The 17,138-nt window shown below is 40.9% G+C and overlaps 3 protein-coding genes across 3 annotated transcripts; 1 reads left to right on the top strand and 2 right to left on the bottom strand.

The window, feature by feature from the left end:
- Nucleotides 6,057–6,431, top strand: LOC107627889. Its single transcript, XM_016330702.1, has one exon. It carries the CDS (start codon nucleotides 6,057–6,059, stop codon nucleotides 6,429–6,431), a length of 375 nt encoding a protein of 124 aa, XP_016186188.1.
- LOC107627888 (protein FAR1-RELATED SEQUENCE 5-like) lies at nucleotides 10,251–11,718 on the bottom strand. The gene is made up of 4 exons (XM_016330701.1): nucleotides 11,210–11,718; nucleotides 10,853–11,144; nucleotides 10,484–10,735; nucleotides 10,251–10,397 (listed from the first exon to the last, which is right to left on the bottom strand). Exons 1-4 carry the CDS (start codon nucleotides 11,716–11,718, stop codon nucleotides 10,251–10,253), a joined length of 1,200 nt encoding a protein of 399 aa, XP_016186187.1.
- Nucleotides 12,232–12,672, bottom strand: LOC107627886 (putative protein FAR1-RELATED SEQUENCE 10). The gene has a single exon (XM_016330699.1). The coding sequence runs from the start codon at nucleotides 12,670–12,672 to the stop codon at nucleotides 12,232–12,234; it is 441 nt and encodes a 146-aa protein (XP_016186185.1).

Here is a 17,138-nt window from a genome sequence, read left to right as displayed (position 1 = left end):
TTGTTATAATAATTAATAAATATTAAATAAGATAAATTTTAATTAATTTTGGCTATTTTTTTTTTTGTTACTAGTCATTTCCAGTGGCCGAAATCATAAAGTTAAAAACCACAACTTTGCTTCCACAGCCATACTCATCACTTTATGCGTTATCAAGAATACTACTATACTAAAACTAAAACAAATACTTCAATGGGTACGGATTTGGTGTGCCGAAATTCTTTGGCACACCAGTGCACATAACACTTATGTTCGGCTGATCGGTGCGCTATTTGATGTTGGCCGTCGGATCTCTCTGTTTTTACAATTCAATGGTAGAGATTACTCTTTCTCTTCCCTCCTATGATTGGTTAGTGGGCATCATGTGTCAGAGGGGTTAGTTTGCAAAATTCATTTTGTAGCTGGTTATTTTTGTTACATTAAAAAATTATTTGGGTTTATGTAGAATTAGTTTATCATATTTTAAGAACTAAATTAATAGCAGTTAGTGATTCTGTTTAACGCTAAATCAGAGATGCTGGAGGTGGGCTGGGAAGGAAGGAAAAGTGTCGTGGACGTCCTTTGACGCATACAAGATAAGCTTCGATGTCTACGTATCCGTCACTGACCGTCAATGGAGTTGCAGGAAGCTTTCTCCCGCGAAATCACACTGCAAAGCTGCCTGCTCTCCGAAGTGCGGCATCTGCCATGACTCGTTGGTTCGGAGGATGAAGATCTGCATAGTGACCTCGCCGGAGCTGGATTCGATCACCGTCGAATAACAATGAGTGATGTTTCGGCTAGATGTATGGTTTTGCCGGAGACAACCAACAAGAAAGGATCAAAGCGGCGTGGGATGGTGGGCGACAGGATGACGAAGGAGAGACCGATGGTGTTACGGGTCGGGCGGGTTAGGTTGGAACACAATTGGTTGAACTTGGGTCAATCCTGATGGGCCTCTAAAGTATATTTTTTTCTGGAGATGCATATTTTTTCTGAAACCAATGCTGGGCTCAAGTGTTGGACTATTAAAAATGTTGTTAAAACTAGATAAATGGTTTAGTATGGTCCTTTTTACTGTACGAAAAAAATCCTCACATGGCTGAACAAGGAAGAGGAACACCAAAATAGTTATTGCATGTATAATAAGTTGTTGAACCGTTTAACAGCAATATTAATTTTCTGTATGATATAATAATTAAAATACTATGCAAAACAAACTTAGCTGATTAATGTAAGGTTTTGTCACATGTGCACTAAAAAAATGATACTGGTGCATAAAATTATAGAAACGTTGATGCATATATTTTCCAATTGAACACGGGTTGTATTCGTACAATATAGTTGGTTGAGGTTCAATACCTGTCCTTTAATGAGCAGACTTTGATGAGGTTTTTTAAGGAGATTTTATTATTTGATTTCACTAATTGGTTTATTATAACTTCAGAGAGAGGTACTTTGAAACTTGTTTAAATCAGTTCCTTCGTATTTTTTGTTGATCCAAGCATTTTAATTGGAAACATGTTTATCCTTTATAAAGGAATTTGTTCCTTTATAACGGAATTTGGCATAACATTACGATACGGTAAATAAAAATAATTCTGAATGTTTCTTCCGGTAGTGTAAAACTGATTTGCAAGGATAACTCGATAAACAGGTCTTTGATAACGCACCCGTAAATGGTTGTCGAAATATTCTGGGAACATGATTTGAAAACGTTAAATGCTAACAGCGCAAGATAATTCCCTAATTTTGTTTAAATTGCTCAAACGACTTGTTTTATTTTGGCTGATTTATAAGCAGAGGGACTGAGTTATGAGTAATTTCAAACAATTCACGATAAGCAGAGAACGAACCGATGAAAGTAGATATAATAATCGCTACTGAGTTTTAATTAGCATTTCATAAGATCAAAAGGGCGACCTAACAAACAAACCAAATAGATCATTCAGGGCTTCAGGCCTCAACAGAAACTAACACAACATAAAGATATCACACATGTGCACCAGGTCAAATACCTCCGTCACTGTGTTCACTCTGCTCCGGTTGAACGCCTGCCCGACGGGACAAAGATTTGTGCTTGACCTCCAAAACATCGACGACCCTTTGTGCCAGGTCACGCCACTTTGAGCTTTCCACCATCATTTTGTTTGCTTTGTCATACATTCGGCGAACGGTCGCTTCAGACTGTTGCTGCGCCCTGTGCAGCAACTTTTCCTCCCGGAGCCGTGTCTTCTCCTTTTCCTCCAGTTGATCCTCCTTTTCCCTCAACTTGACCATTAACTTTAACCACTCGACCGGTCGACCCTGACCTTGAAGATTTCATCTGAGATCTTTACAAGTCTAGCCTCCCAGATCTCCTCCCTCCTGACAAGTTTGGCCTCAACGAGGTCAAAATACGCGGACTTTTCATCTGTACGGACGATGTCGATCAGAGAAGGGATCGGCTGTTCCGTGAGGTCGTCGGGACTAACGGTGTGGTCGGTGACGGACTCCTTCGACATTTTCTCAGAAGTATACAGTGGAGAGAGCAGTGGAGGATGGCAGAAATAAGGAGGGGGATAAGGATAGACAGAGAGGTGAGAGAAGGAGTTACGGCAGACAATAAATGGGAAAGAAGCGTTAGGATGGATAGGGTTAGTCATTTAACGGGCACGTATACATATACAGTGTAAATTGGGAAGCTGCTTCGAATACTTTTTTTCGTAGAAAATGAGTAATTCATGTACTTCATTTTTTTGGGAAAATAAACGATTTATATTTAAACTAGTTCGATGGAAGAAAAAAAAAGAAGAGATAACAATTTAATTACATATTGGCTTAAGTTAACATTTCGCATTAATATAGTTTTAAATTTGTTTTTAAAATTATTTTTCAATGCTCAGCTTTAAAAATTACGTTTACGATCTCTTTGATTCCCGTGCCAAACCCACAAACGAAGCATCGGTTACAGTGGGCGTAAATGAAGGCGTATGTGGCACGGTACCTAACTTATCTGGTAAGGCGTTTTGCAGTATATAAGTTCCCTCCCCATTTCTCAGAAGTATACAGTGGAGAGAGCAGTGGAGGGTGGCAGAAATAAGAATGGGGATAAGGATAGACAGAGAGGTGAGAGAAGGAGTTACGGCAGAGAAGAACTGGGAAAGAAGCGTTAGGAGGGATAGGGTTTGTCATTAACGGGCACGTATACATATATAGTGTAAAGTGGGAAGCTGCTTCGAATACTTTTTTACGTAGAAAATGAGTAATTAATGTACTTCATTTTTTTGGGAAAATAAACGATTTATATTTAAACTAGTTCGATGGAAGAAAAAAAAAGAAGAGATAACAATTTAATTACATATTGGCTTAAGTTAACATTTCGCATTAATATAGTTTTAAATTTGTTTTTAAAATTATTTTTCAATGCTCAGCTTAAAAAATTACGTTTACGATCTCTTCGATTCCCGTGCCAAACCCACAAACGAAGCATCGGTTACAGTGGGCGTAAATGAAGGCATATGTGGCACGGTACCTGACTTATCTGGTAAGGCGTCTTGTAGTATATAAGTTTCCTCCCCAGCGTTCCTTCATCGCGTCTAGTCTTCCATACTAACGATGGTCCTCCTGTAACCTTCCCCTTCCCCCCATCCAACAAATTTAAATTAAATAGGATGAAATTGGGTGCAACCTCCAACAAAGGCAGAAGGGAAAAGAATGCCGGATATGGGAGAAGGAAAGGGAAAGGGGTGCCCCACGCGGCTGTCCGCTGACTCTTCTGCATTGCAAAATATGGGAGAGAATTGCAGCAAGGGTTACGTCGGCCTCGATCCAGAATCTGTTTAACATGCAGGCGACCTGCAAGGTGTTTTTGGATGCAGCCCGTTCATCTGCGGTGTACAAGGTGGCCTCCATGGCGGAGCTACCCGTCGCGTTCGGTTATGACGACGAGGACCGTCCTGAGGATGGGTTCCTTTATAGAAGCACGCGCGCATGAAATCCGGTCGCTATATTCCGTATAGGGATGAGAGAATTCTTCTAGATGGGGCGATACGTCGGTGGGATCGACACCCTGCTTGCGGCCGCTGAAGTGGGCGATGTCCAAGCCCGCTACATGTGTGCGATGCTGCTACTTACGCCAGGTGTTGGGAACGAGGCGGACGCTGGCAGGGGGTTGAATTGTATGCCAACGTACTGCTGCTGGAAAAATCGAAACGTGTAGAGAACTCTTCGGGCAGTTGTTCGCAAATCCGCTGATTGGGGTGAACCTGTCGGATCCAGGGAAGCCCGTCGTCTGCCGGTCAAGCGTCTGCCCGACCCGCGGGACCATGGGTGCCGCCAACGATTTGTCGAGTGTGTCGTGCATCCACTACCTTGCCGAGTTCGAGGTGTTGCATTTCTTTAGTCTGTTTACGTTCAAATGAAGCTTCGTTGTAACCAAAGTTGAATGTATTTCATTGCTAATGATTCGGGTGGTTGAGTTTGGTGGCTTTGTAATTTGCCGCTTTCGTGGGTCTGACAAATGACATATTCGAACCGATGCATATCACCATATTTTAAACGCTCACACGCATAACCTTCGATAGAAGCACTATTTCATAACTTCATTGGCAAATAGGCCATGCCGAATATAAAAAAAAAACAAACAGACCAGAACAATTCAATATTAGTGTTGGGCCTAAACAGTACAATACTAGACCTAAACATACATTGTCGGGGAGGGGAGGGGAGGGGTCGGTTTACGGTGTCTCCATCCCATTGTTGCACTGACCCCTAAGACCTGGGACTTTACATGTCCAGCAAAATGTTGGCCAGCTGTAGTATGATTTCTCCCAGTTAAGTCTTGAGTTCCTATCTCTCTCTCTCTCTCTATCTGGGATACACGGTACTCAATCGACGCAACGACCTATTGTATGTCCTCAATCAATTGGCTGGCTGCAAGTGATGTAACTTTGTTAGCAATATATTGATACCGACGCAAGTGACTAGACGTGGGGGCGTCGCAAGAACACATTTTTTGCTTACCATATGCACCTGGTACCGCTGCGGGAGTCGTCGTCACCGTCACCATTATATCGTGCCGTCCGCCATGAAGGAATCGATTGAACTCAGACGCCGGCGGGAGCTCGCTGCCCAGCTCCATAACAGGCGATGCAGTCACCTGGAAGTAGTCGTTCCAAGCGTTCACGGCCTCTTGGTAACTCCGGTAACGAAGAAGCAGGTTCCGTGGAAAGCCATCTACCTGAGCTGATGCCGACTCGCAGTTGGGGTATATTCCAGGTATCCTCCCTCTAAAGACGACATACCACCCACCTTCTATTCGCATTGCCATCCGACTGTTAGAGAAAATCTGGTACACCTTGCAGAGGGAGAGGTGGTTAGGCTTGATGGTGGAATACAGTTTATGGGTTTTTGTCTCACCTGGAGGCTAAGAAATGGAAGAGTAAATAAGTAAATCAACTAGAATAGTGCAACAGCAGTCGAGGTTTACTTGCACGCGGACCCTATGTTCAAGAGTAGGGGTGTAGGGACTCTAGGTTCAAGAATAGGGGTGTACTTGCACCAGCAAAGAAAAAATTAATAACATTTGTCTTATTCACCACTATTAAAGCTCCTTTAAATTACTTCATTCTTGAGAATATTAGCCCCACCTAGGAAATGGGCATCCAGTTAAATACGATAAATACTTTTTTAATCAATATAATTATTATACCATCTGAACGTATTGGTAAACAAAAACGTCTAGGAAAACGTATGCGGTACTGAACCACAACCCCCCAACTCCCTCCCCCCAATGGCAGTATATTAAAAAGCAAAATGCCACAAGCTCAGTTACAAACTCGTCTATCCACTTTATAATCTCCAATAATCCCTCCACGAAGTCCTTACAAATGGCCGGAAGTTCCTAGAAGGACATTAAGAAAGTGGACATATCTGTTCAACACAAATGCCCGCTGAATCTTCTTCCTCGTGAAATATGGTCGAGTATTGCCACGATAGTTGCATCGAATTCGATTGAGGATCTGTTCAACATGCAGGCAACGTGTAGGGTGTTCCTCGGTGCAGCGAGTTCAGACGCTATATACAAGCATGCGACGATGTCGTATAAATTGTTAGCGCACTTTTTACTTCACTTCGACGGGCCTGAAAGGATATTCCTTGATCGCTGCGTGGAAGTAGGAAATATGGATGCTATAGTCCGACATGGGTTCGCGGAGTATCTCCGATTTGGCCACCGTGACAAAGGGATGGAACTGCTTGCTAAGGCCTCAACGGAGGGCAGCGTCGAAGCAGGTTACCTGTGTTCCATGTTGCTAATTTTTTATCACGAAGACGAGGAAGACGTACAAAGAGGTGTTCAAATGATGGAGGTTTTCCGTATTTCTGGGCAGCTCGAGAGCTACACCAATTTCTTGACAGACGTTTGCAAAGATACCACGGTGCTCTTGAAAAAAATGTTTGCACGCATCTGAACGACCGTGACTATGTACCACTCTTGTCAATCCTACCCCAACTGTACTGTTGTGGGTTTCTCTTTATGTAATCCTCCAATACGATGGCTAGCAAATGCCGGTTTGTTATGATCCTTCAATAAACCCTTTCGTTAAGCCCTTGCTATGCGTACTGATGGTGTAATTCATTTTATTTTATTTGTTAAAAAATTGTCAGTTTGATCAATTAAATTATCATTAATTATGTGGATGGCACAGACAACGCAGTTAATGCGTATCTTGGCTATAAGCCTATAACTTAGTCCAAATAATGCTTTCTTCTTGAGTGGGATATGATCTGAACTTTGCACTATTACAGTGACGTTTGAATGGACAGAATACTGTTTATCCAAGCAATCTAATTTGAAAGATGCTTATTTCCTATAATTTCATATAATATTAGGATATAATAAAAACGATACTATGTCGTTCCTAGTTAAATATGTGTTCCCAGTTAAATACGATAAATACTTTTTTAATCAATATAATTATTATACCATCTAGACGCATCGGTAAACGAAGAAAACATCTAGGAAAACGTATGCGGTACTGTACCACAACCCCCCTTCCCCTCCCCCCAATGGCAGTATATTAAAAAGTAAAATGCCACAAGGTCATTTACAAATTCGTGCATCCTCTTTATAATCTCCAATAATCCCTCCACGAAGTCCTTGCAAATAGCCAGAAGTTCCCAGAAGGGCATAAAGAGAGTGGACGTATCCGTTCAGCACGAATGTCCGCTGAATCTTCTTCCTCACGAAATATGGTCGAGTATTGCCCCGATGGTTACATCGAATTCGATTCAAGATCTGTTCAACATGAAGGCGAGTTGCAGGTTATTTGCAGCTGTATGCAATTCTGACGCCGTGTACAGGCATGCCTTGGGATTGGTGTTGCCGATTGCTTGCTTCCTGGACTATGCTGGGCGGCCTGCAATGACATTTCTGCTTTGATGCGCCACAGCGTGGAATCCGGCCGCTCTGCTCCGGATGGGGATGGCTCATTTATTCTTGTTTGGCCACCGCAGAGGTGGTATACAGACCCTGGCCAAGGCAGCAGAGTTGGGCGATGTGGAGGCCTGCTACATCTCTTTGATGCTGCTACTGTCGCTTGGTGACAAGGACGAGGATGAGATCCGCCTTGGATTCGAATTTTTTGGTGTGGTCCGTGAGTTCGGTGTTGTCAAAAGGTGCAGAGAGGTCTTCACGCAGGTGTTTGCGGGCCCGTGGTTGGAGATACCCCCGGCAGACCCAGAGGAGCTCATGTCATGCCGTTTCGGTAGTTGCCGTACCCGCGAAACCATGGATGATGCGAGCGATTTGTCCAGTGTGTCGTGTGTGCAATGCCTGGCCGAATACGAGGTGCGGAAGTTCTTGGGGACTGTTTATGTTTAAGTAGTTTTCTAAACCCCGATGATGGAGGTGCTGATCATGCTCCGTGCGTGCATTGTCGGTCAGACTATGATGTAATCCGTCAATACAGTGGCTAGCAATTGCCGGTTTGTTACGATCCTTCATTAACCCCTTCATTAAACCCTTGCTAATTGCTATGCGTACTGATGGTGTATTTTATTTTATTTTGTAATTTTTTTTGTTAAAAAACTGTCTGTTTGATCAATTAATTTATCATAATTATGTGGAGTACACAGACGACGCAATTAATGCGTATCTTGGCTATAACTTAGTCCAAATAATCCTTTCTTCTTGATTGGATATGATCTGGACCTTGCACTATTGAAGTGACGTTTGAATGGACGGAAGACTATTTAGTCAATCAACCTTTTACATCATCGGAAGGTTTTTTTCTGGGGCTGGGTACTAATCCTGAATTTATACAAAACTAGTAACTTGGATAGGCAATAGGGAGTGACCGAAAGGGGTCAGGTAAAAAATGGGTACGAGATAATTTTTGTATGAGCAATGATAATTTACGATGGTGTATAAAATCTGTACAAACGTTGAATAATGAACATGCGGATATGCTCCAATTGAACCACGAGATTGTATTCGTATAATATAACCGGTTGAGAGATTGAATACTTGTCCTTTAAAGAACAAAATTTTCTTTCATATGTTAAGGAGTTTTTATTATGTAATTGCACTAAATGTTTTATTATAACATGAGAGAGAACTAATTTGAATTTTGTTTCGATCAATGGCTTCGTATTCTTTGTTCATCCAAGCAATCTAATTTGAAAGATGTATTTCCTATAATTTCCCCAGGTCAATGCACATAGCCGATGGGTTCAGATCAACCAATCCATTTTTTGTCAAGCCAATCGTACACCCCCTGACATGCCGTTTTCTCGTAAGTGTGCCGACAATTATTTTTAAAGGCAACTATTTCTGGTGATATTGTTCTAGTCAATGATTTCATTGCTCTCACCCTAAAAAATATGTCATCGCTTCCAGCCAAATGTCCCACCTCTGCCGGGAGTCTACGAGGATAGCCCAATTTTGATTACCAACGAGAGGGGCGCGTAGACCGTTCAGTATACGCACTATGCCGAGAGGACGAACGGATGTTTTGGAGTAGGCTGGTCTGCCTTAGCAACTACATGCCAACTAAGACACGGCTATGTGTGTGTCTTTGAGCGGCTGGCGCCGCAAGACTACCGGTTGCATATATATTGAGAACTCCTGTATCCTAAACCCCCCAACCACCACCCCCCACCCCATCCAAGTAACTCGGTCCATGTTATTTTCTTGCCTCCGTTTGTCAAGTACAATGCTGCAAGCTGCATGTCCATATATTTGTATCTTTAATCTATATTTTATTTTTAGGCATACCTTGCCCTCATTAACTTATGCTTTAGATGATAAACACGATAATATTTTCTGGTGTTAATGTGCACGTAGCATTGCAAATAGAGTGATCTCCCAATATTAGAAAGGTATGTCAATTAGTGCCAATGGCTGTGAAGTTTGAATGTAATTTTAAGCTGTGAAGTTTGAATATAATTCGCTTCACTTTACCTAATTTTTGTAATTTTGAATTTTGAAACTTCACAATGATTTATTAATCTCCTAAAAATGATAATTAGTAGTAGTTATTTATTGATTCAAAGTTGTTACCGTACTTCATTTAGTGCATTCAATTCACACATCCGGTGTTTTAAGCGGGTGTTTTAAATTACATCCAGAAGCCATGATCCATTACAAAGCATTTCAAAACCGCGATTGAACCACATGCATTTTCCAACGAGTACACAGGCTACTGCAAGACGTAACCAGTTCCGAATGTCTACTACAAAGAGGCAGACGAAGGGAGCTTTTTTAGGAGACGTGCATCTGAATATCCACTAAACGTTACATACAAAATATCCACTTACCATACATACAAAATATCCACTAAACATAGAATCTCTATAAAGATGCCCCCTAACTACCATGTCCGGTTCAACAAAAGGGTCAACAACGAGCGATACATAATACATCAGGTTTGACAGTGGATTTGCAGCTCTTCGCACGACACCACTTCACACCTCCACTTCTGGAATCAGTCGTCGCTTCCTCTCTATGGTTTTACTGAAAATACACGATTAAAATCAGCTAATTATAGAGCACAGCCACATACCAACGAAGGCCAACATAGCAAAAACTTGTTTTAACTTTGACGGCATATAGACATCCTCAGGTATATGTAGTTTAACAAAATCAACTTTGTAATTCAGACGGTTCTGTACCAAGATGAAATGAAGACAATATTCGGTGTGCGGCTACAGCCTACTGAAGAATGTGAAAGGGTTCGACCAACCTACCGTTGCAACACACGGTGGTGACGACTGTAGGCCCCCTTTGCTCAATCAGCGAGAGACATGACTGGCCCGGATGTGTTGGTCTCAGCGAAGTCGCTGTTAACAAACCCAGCCTGCATGTCACTATCAGAGCATTGGAATAAAGGAATCTTTGCGGTCGCATACAGATCGCCGGATAGGTTATCATAGAGCTGACACCAAGGTAAAAAACAAATGATTAGAACCATTTAACAGGGCAGAAATCTTAACTAGATCATCTATAAAGCGACTAACCCACCATGTCAGTGTCCATCGAATCCATGTCATCTGCAACTGCGCTGGATGACTCCATTGTGCGGCGGTCTGGACACGTCGTCTTGTTGTGTCCCACCACCCGGCACAAACGACATCGCTGGGGTTTCTTTTCACCGTGAGCACCGTTACCCTTTGTATTGCGCCTGGGTGGATTCTGCGCCGGGGCTCTGCCACCCTCAGTAGGTGGCCCCTCGGGTGGAAAACTGGTGTCCCCTGCATCTTCGTTCTCGAAGTGCTTCAGCATCAGCATGGCAATGTCTCTTGCAAACTAGAACTTTTCAGTGCTGTGACATGCAATCTTGCACACTTTCCAGTACCAATCCATCAGGCACTAGTGTTGCGTCAGTTGTACAGAATCCCAAATCACGCCCATCGACTGCACCGCCACAAGTTTTGCATCATTGGTCCATCTCGACAATATCAGAGACCTTGGGATTTCATGAACATTGTTAAGAACAAGCACCGCAATTATATGTTCGTAGGGGACCCCGAAACATTCCATTCTCATGCACGTGCATCGGACCGCCCTCATATCAGACGTTGCAACAACACGCCAATCCTTTCCCGAAGTGCCGTATCGAGAGACGGTGTGGATAAAATAGAAACTGTTGTCTTCATAATCAACCACCCTCATTGCACAGGCCCTGTCAAGAATGGGAACAAAAAAAATAGAAAATTGTCTGAGTGTAGTTCTGCACTCCGCTCCAACTGTTTCAGGTTGGTGGTCATAACAGGGTCACCCTTTGTACACTCGAAATCAGCCTCCACTTTCTTTGCACGCACGAACATCAAGCATCGATGGAAATGACGTAAAAACTCAGTGTAACTATATCGAGACTTAACATACCGTGATATCACAGTGTGCAAGGCCTCGCACCTTGATGTTGTTCGAAATCCGGCAAAGAACTTTCCCCGTATGTGTGTTGTGGCCCAACTGTGCCTTCTCTCGTACATGTCTTGTACCCATCTTTTATCGGCGATGCCAAATTTCTCAACCATCTCAAACCACTTTCTCTGGAATGTTCGGACCTCGTAGTCGCCAAGCATGCAATCCCTAAACATCCTGGTGAATTTAGGCTTTTCGATGTTGCTCGTGGTATTTCGGAGTAGATGCCAAGCACAGATTCGATGGTGAGCCTCTGGAAAAACTTGCTCGATCGCAGACTTCATTTGCCTGTCACCGTCGGTTATTATGGACATGGGAGCCTTCCCTTTCATTGAAGTTTGCAACTATTTAAGCAGCCAGACATAGGTCTCTTCTTTCTCGTCTGCCACCAGTGCAGCGGCAAAGACAACCGTTTGGTTATGGTGATTCACACCGGAGAATACTACAAGAGGTGAAAGGTAAACGTTTTTCTTGTACGTTGCATCAAATGCAACCACGTCTCCAAACACCTGGTAATCAATTTGGCTGGTGCCGTCACACCAAAACAAATGTTGCAACACGCCCTCACCATCAACAACTTCCTTGTAGTACAGTGCTGGATCATTTGCCTTGCACTCTTGAAGATACCTTAGGCACGATTCCGCATCTAGGCCACCCTCCCTTCGTTGCTTCCCATTTACATTGTGCATGTCCCTTGTTGCGTACGGGACATTATGATATCCGCCGGCTAGGCTCGCCATAAAATCGTGGATTCGCGAGACGCCAATGCCCCCTTTGCGCATGTCGTTCATCTGCTCGATGTCTGCTTCGCTCATCCTCCGATGGCCTGGGAGCATGGAAGAAAATCACAACTCAAGAACGTGGTGGTTATGCATGTCTGAAAAGTACGCAACGTGCCAACGTCCTGATTCATCGTCCATGCGGAGTAGCATCCTTGCAGGGCATCCACACCATGTCTCGGCCCTCGGCCTCTTTTGCTGGTTAGGCATCGAGTAGAATTTTGGGGATCGGTACCCTTGTTGGTGGCACACGAACTCCTGCTGTATCCTTACTTCGCCACGTTTTTCGCTTCTGGAACGTCTCGCGCCGAAGCCATGGTGCTTTGCATATTGCTGGTAGAACTCAAATGCAATGTCAACATCTGCGAAATTAAAGCAGAGAACATCCTCCTCGCTCAAGTTCAAAAATTCAATCCAACCTATCGATTCGCCGGAATCAACAGCGTACAAGTCATCATCCGCATAATTGTCAGACATTCCTCCGACGCCGTCCAAATTGTCTTCCATTTCAACCGCATCCCCATTGTCGACATCGGCCTCTTCATGATGGTCGTGTTCTGTTTCATCTTCCTATAAGTCGTACTCGTCCGACTCCATCCTTGCAAAGCCTTCGCCCTCAAACGATCCAACTCCGTGGTCTGCTTCGTCGCACATTTCTGCTTCCTCGGCGACATGCACGCCCCCAGTGGTATCTTCATCCCAGCAACCCTGTGCCAAACAGCAACAATGCGGTAATTTAGCGAAACACGCAAAATTGGGGGATGTCCTTCCAAGAAAATTGTAGACCTATGACGAAACAAAGGGAGATATTTGTAAATCAAGTGAAGGGTGATAATACAACGGGTACCTTCTTTCCATTGATGGAGACGGCGAAGCCATCAACTGCCGAAGACAACCGACAATGCAGATCAGACTCCGTTGTCGTCAGAGGTGAGAAAAATAGAATCGTTAACACTGAACACTTTCTCAATCCCAAAGAAAAATAGCGTTTCGTGGTTCAAAATCTCCGAATCTCGTCGGATGAGTTGCTGGAACAAGACGCTGCCCAAGCCACCGTCGGTGAGTGGTTAGGAGAAGGAGTTAAGCTGAGTCGGGAGAAGAAGGAGTTAGCGGCGGTGGAGTTAATGGAATGGACGGTGCGATTGCGACGGAGGGGAAGGGGAGGAAGAGAACTTGGGCTGGAGGAGGCACTTAGCGGCAGTAATAGTTGTTAACCAAATGCTGAGTGTCCAACTAATTCTGACCATTAAGTTAAATGTATTCATTTTAAAAATTCTAAAAGTGATCCCTCTAACTTATACGAAATTGCGAAAAAAACCTACAAAAAATATGTATTTTTATTCTTGCCTCCTTCGACTGACTGGTGCACCAAACAAAAAAATGGCGTTTCAGTGCGCTATGTATAGCCGCCCTACTTCATTATATAAAGCATAGATTGACATAGTTGGTTTTTATTATACTACTAGCATTATATTTTATATTATAGAATTTATTATGATATAATATTTTTGTTTTAAGAGTTATATATATTGTTTTTTAACGAACTACAAAATCAAAAAATTTTCTATTATTATTTCAGCCCTTTTTGGTTTTAGGATTTTTCAAAGTTTATCTTTAACAAGTGCATTAGTCTACCGTACCTTGGAATCTTGGATAATTGCTGACTAATAAACCATAAGTAGAATACAACACCTTTCTTAGTTAATTAACTTAAGTTGCAAGTTATCTAATATCAAGTATCCAATTTTGTTCCCCAAAAAATGCTTAAAACTTTGGGTAAGTACGTACTTTATTTGGTATGGAGTGTTCCAACTTCCAAAATTTAATTTTGGCATCACACATGAAAATAAAATTGTGCAATAAATAAAAAATAATTAATTATTTTTTACTATAAAAAATTTGAAAACTAATAAAATTGACTGTAAAAAATTAAATGAACATTATATCCATAAAAAAATTAGTATTATTTAGTAAAAATATTCAATCATTAAATTTTAAATTGATCCGTTAAAAAATGTTAAATTTTTAAATTGCTTTTATCATCATGGTCAACCTCTTTTTTGTTTGTCATGTCCAACCCGTAAACAAACCCAATTACAACCCTCAAATTCAAAACAATAACTACAAATAAAAAATGATTATTTATTCACAAATAAATGCGTCAATCAAAGTACTTTTTAATCATTATTTGTGACTAACAATACTTTCACGATAAAAGGGAATAGTGTCATGGTAAGCTCCCTCTCAAATCTCAATCTCAATCTCCTCTTTCAACTGTCTTTTTTCACCTTCTCTTATAAAGATTTCTCTGAATATCATCATAGCATGATACGGAATATTTTCTTTTTTGATGAAAATATTTATTTCTTTTACCATAAAACAACATTTTCATACCCTGAAAAGTACTGCGAACCCATAGTTTATTATGTCTTTGTCTTAAAGTGTAACATTTATTAGCTGAACTTTTCTTAGAATTGCACTTGATTTCGAAATTCTGATTAATTTTGTTGCTTCAGTTTTGGGAATTTTCCTTGTTGCTTTTTGAGGATTTTTTTTAAATAAATAATTTATAGCATATTTATCAATTTTTATTTCTTTTACATATTTCATTTACACGGTAAACAAATTAAAATTACTTATATCTCTGTTATGTTGTAGATAGGGCTGGAAGTGAGTCAAGCCAGCTCATGAGCCAGCTCGAGCTCGACTCGTTAACAGCTCGATAAGCTAAGCTCGTGAGCTGGTGAGCCAAGCTTAAGCCTGAAATTGAGCTCATAAATTAAATGAGCCGAGCTTGAGCTTGGATAAGCTCAGCTCATTAGCTCGTGAGTTGGCTCGATTATATATATATATATATTATAACAATCTTAATTATTTAATATTTATATTTATTTTTTACATATAATTTTAATATAAGACATAAATAAAAAATTTATAATTTATTAATAGATAAACAATATATAAAATTGATCTTTTCAAATATTTTTAAAAATATATAAGTTATAATTTATTGATATAAAATTATAGATTATGTATCTATGTTTCTCTTATTTGAGCCAGCTCGTGAGCTCGAGCCAGCTCGTGAGCTTTTGGTGAGCCGAGCTTGAGCTTAAGAAATAAGCTCGATTGTTAATGAGCCGAGCCGTGAGCCAAGCTCAATTTTCGTGAGCCGAGCTTGAGCTTGGTCTAGCTCGGCTCAGCTCGACTCACTTCCAGCCCTAGTTGTAGATAAGATATATGAAATTTGAAAAAATATACATTTCTCGTTATTATGACAAATCACAAAAGTAAAAAACCTAATTTCCACCTCCACCCCCAAACCGTCTCTGGCTCAGTGGCTCCACACCCATTCATCCTCTCCTCACCGCTAGTCTGCCGCCACCTCCAGTCGTAGCCGCCATCTCCGATCGTCGCTGCCGTGGGTGTTCGTCGTCCTTCACCACACCCACTCACTCTCAATCTCAGCATCTCCTTTTCACTGTCGTTACTTCTGCGGTGCCTATTCGCTGCCTCTTTGGTCACCACTTCCGCCGTGCTCGTCATTGCTGTTCTCGTGCTCGCTGCTGTGTTCGTTGCTTCTCTAACCACCACTTGTTGTTGTCAATGTTCCAGTTCTCGCTGCCGTGTTCGCTGCCTCCCTGGTCGACACTTCTACCATGACCGTTGCGCTGCTCCCGTGCTCTTCCGTGGTGCTCTTCTACGTCCTCCATTTCTGTTTTGCTCTTACCTCTGATTCTGATGGTAGAGGTGTCTTTGATGATTATGACTCTTTGAATGATAGAGGCATAGTTGATGCAAAATCTTGGTGGCTAATTCATGGTGGTAAAGCAAAATTTCTTCAACCAATTACTCTTAGGCTACTAGGACAACCATCTTCATCTTCTTGTTGTGAAAGGAATTGGAGCACATATTCTTTTATCCATTCTCTAAAAAGAAACAAATTAAAGCCTAAACGTGTAGAAGATTTAATATTTGTCCACACTAATCTTCATATTCTTTCAAGAAAAACTCCACAATACAATAAAGGATACACTATGATGTGAGATATTGCTGGAGATGTTTTTTCACCAATTGACGAAGAAAATGGAGTTTTTGAAGTTGCTCACCTTTCTTTTGATGAACCGGAGTTATTTGTCCACACTAATTTTCGTCTTCTTTCAAGAAAAACTCCACAATACAATAAAGGAGAAACTATGATGTGGGATATTGCTGGAGATGCTTTTTCACCAATTGATGAAGAAAATGGTGTTCTTGAAGTTGCTCACCTTTCTCTTGATGAACCGGAGTTAGAAAGAGTGACTTTTTTTAATGATGAAGATATCAACCATATATGATGGAGAAATAATATGACTTTAGATAACTTTTTTTTTTGTGTACATGAGTTGTACAAAATTCTTACTATCTCTATTAAGACAAAGAAGTTTAAGATTTTAACTTTTGAATACTTATACACTTGAGGAAGAAATGCATATTATAAGGTTGTTTTTGAAAATATCTCTATTAAGACATATCTCTATTTAATGAATATATTATATTATTATATTATTAATATATGTGAGTCCCTGTGTCCGACAACTTTTTAAAATTTGTGTGTCGTCGTGTCGCATGTCGTGTCGTGTCGTGTTCTGTGTCCGTGTCCGTATATGTGTTTTATAAAATAATACTAATATTTTATAGGTATAATATTAATTTAATTTTTTGTTGTGATTAGTTATTTTAACTCCAAAATTTTCATGATCAAAAATGATTATTTATTCTTAAATAAATGCGTCAATCAAAGTACTTATCAATTATTATTTGTGACTAACAATACTTTCACAATAAAAGAGAATCGTGTTATGGCATTTCTTTGTTCAGTTGAAAAGAAAAACTCAATGCGAATAGAACTTACAACTTTTTAGTAGTATTTTTAGTTATTAATTTAATTTTTTTAGTTTAATAATCTAATAATATATTTTTAGTACATATTTTTA

The sequence above is a fragment of the Arachis ipaensis genome, chromosome B02 (assembly GCF_000816755.2).
Source record: "Arachis ipaensis cultivar K30076 chromosome B02, Araip1.1, whole genome shotgun sequence".
Taxonomy (NCBI): domain Eukaryota; kingdom Viridiplantae; phylum Streptophyta; class Magnoliopsida; order Fabales; family Fabaceae; genus Arachis; species Arachis ipaensis.
The sequence above is the reverse complement of the archived record's forward strand: the minus strand, read 5'-3'. Positions and strand labels throughout refer to the sequence as shown.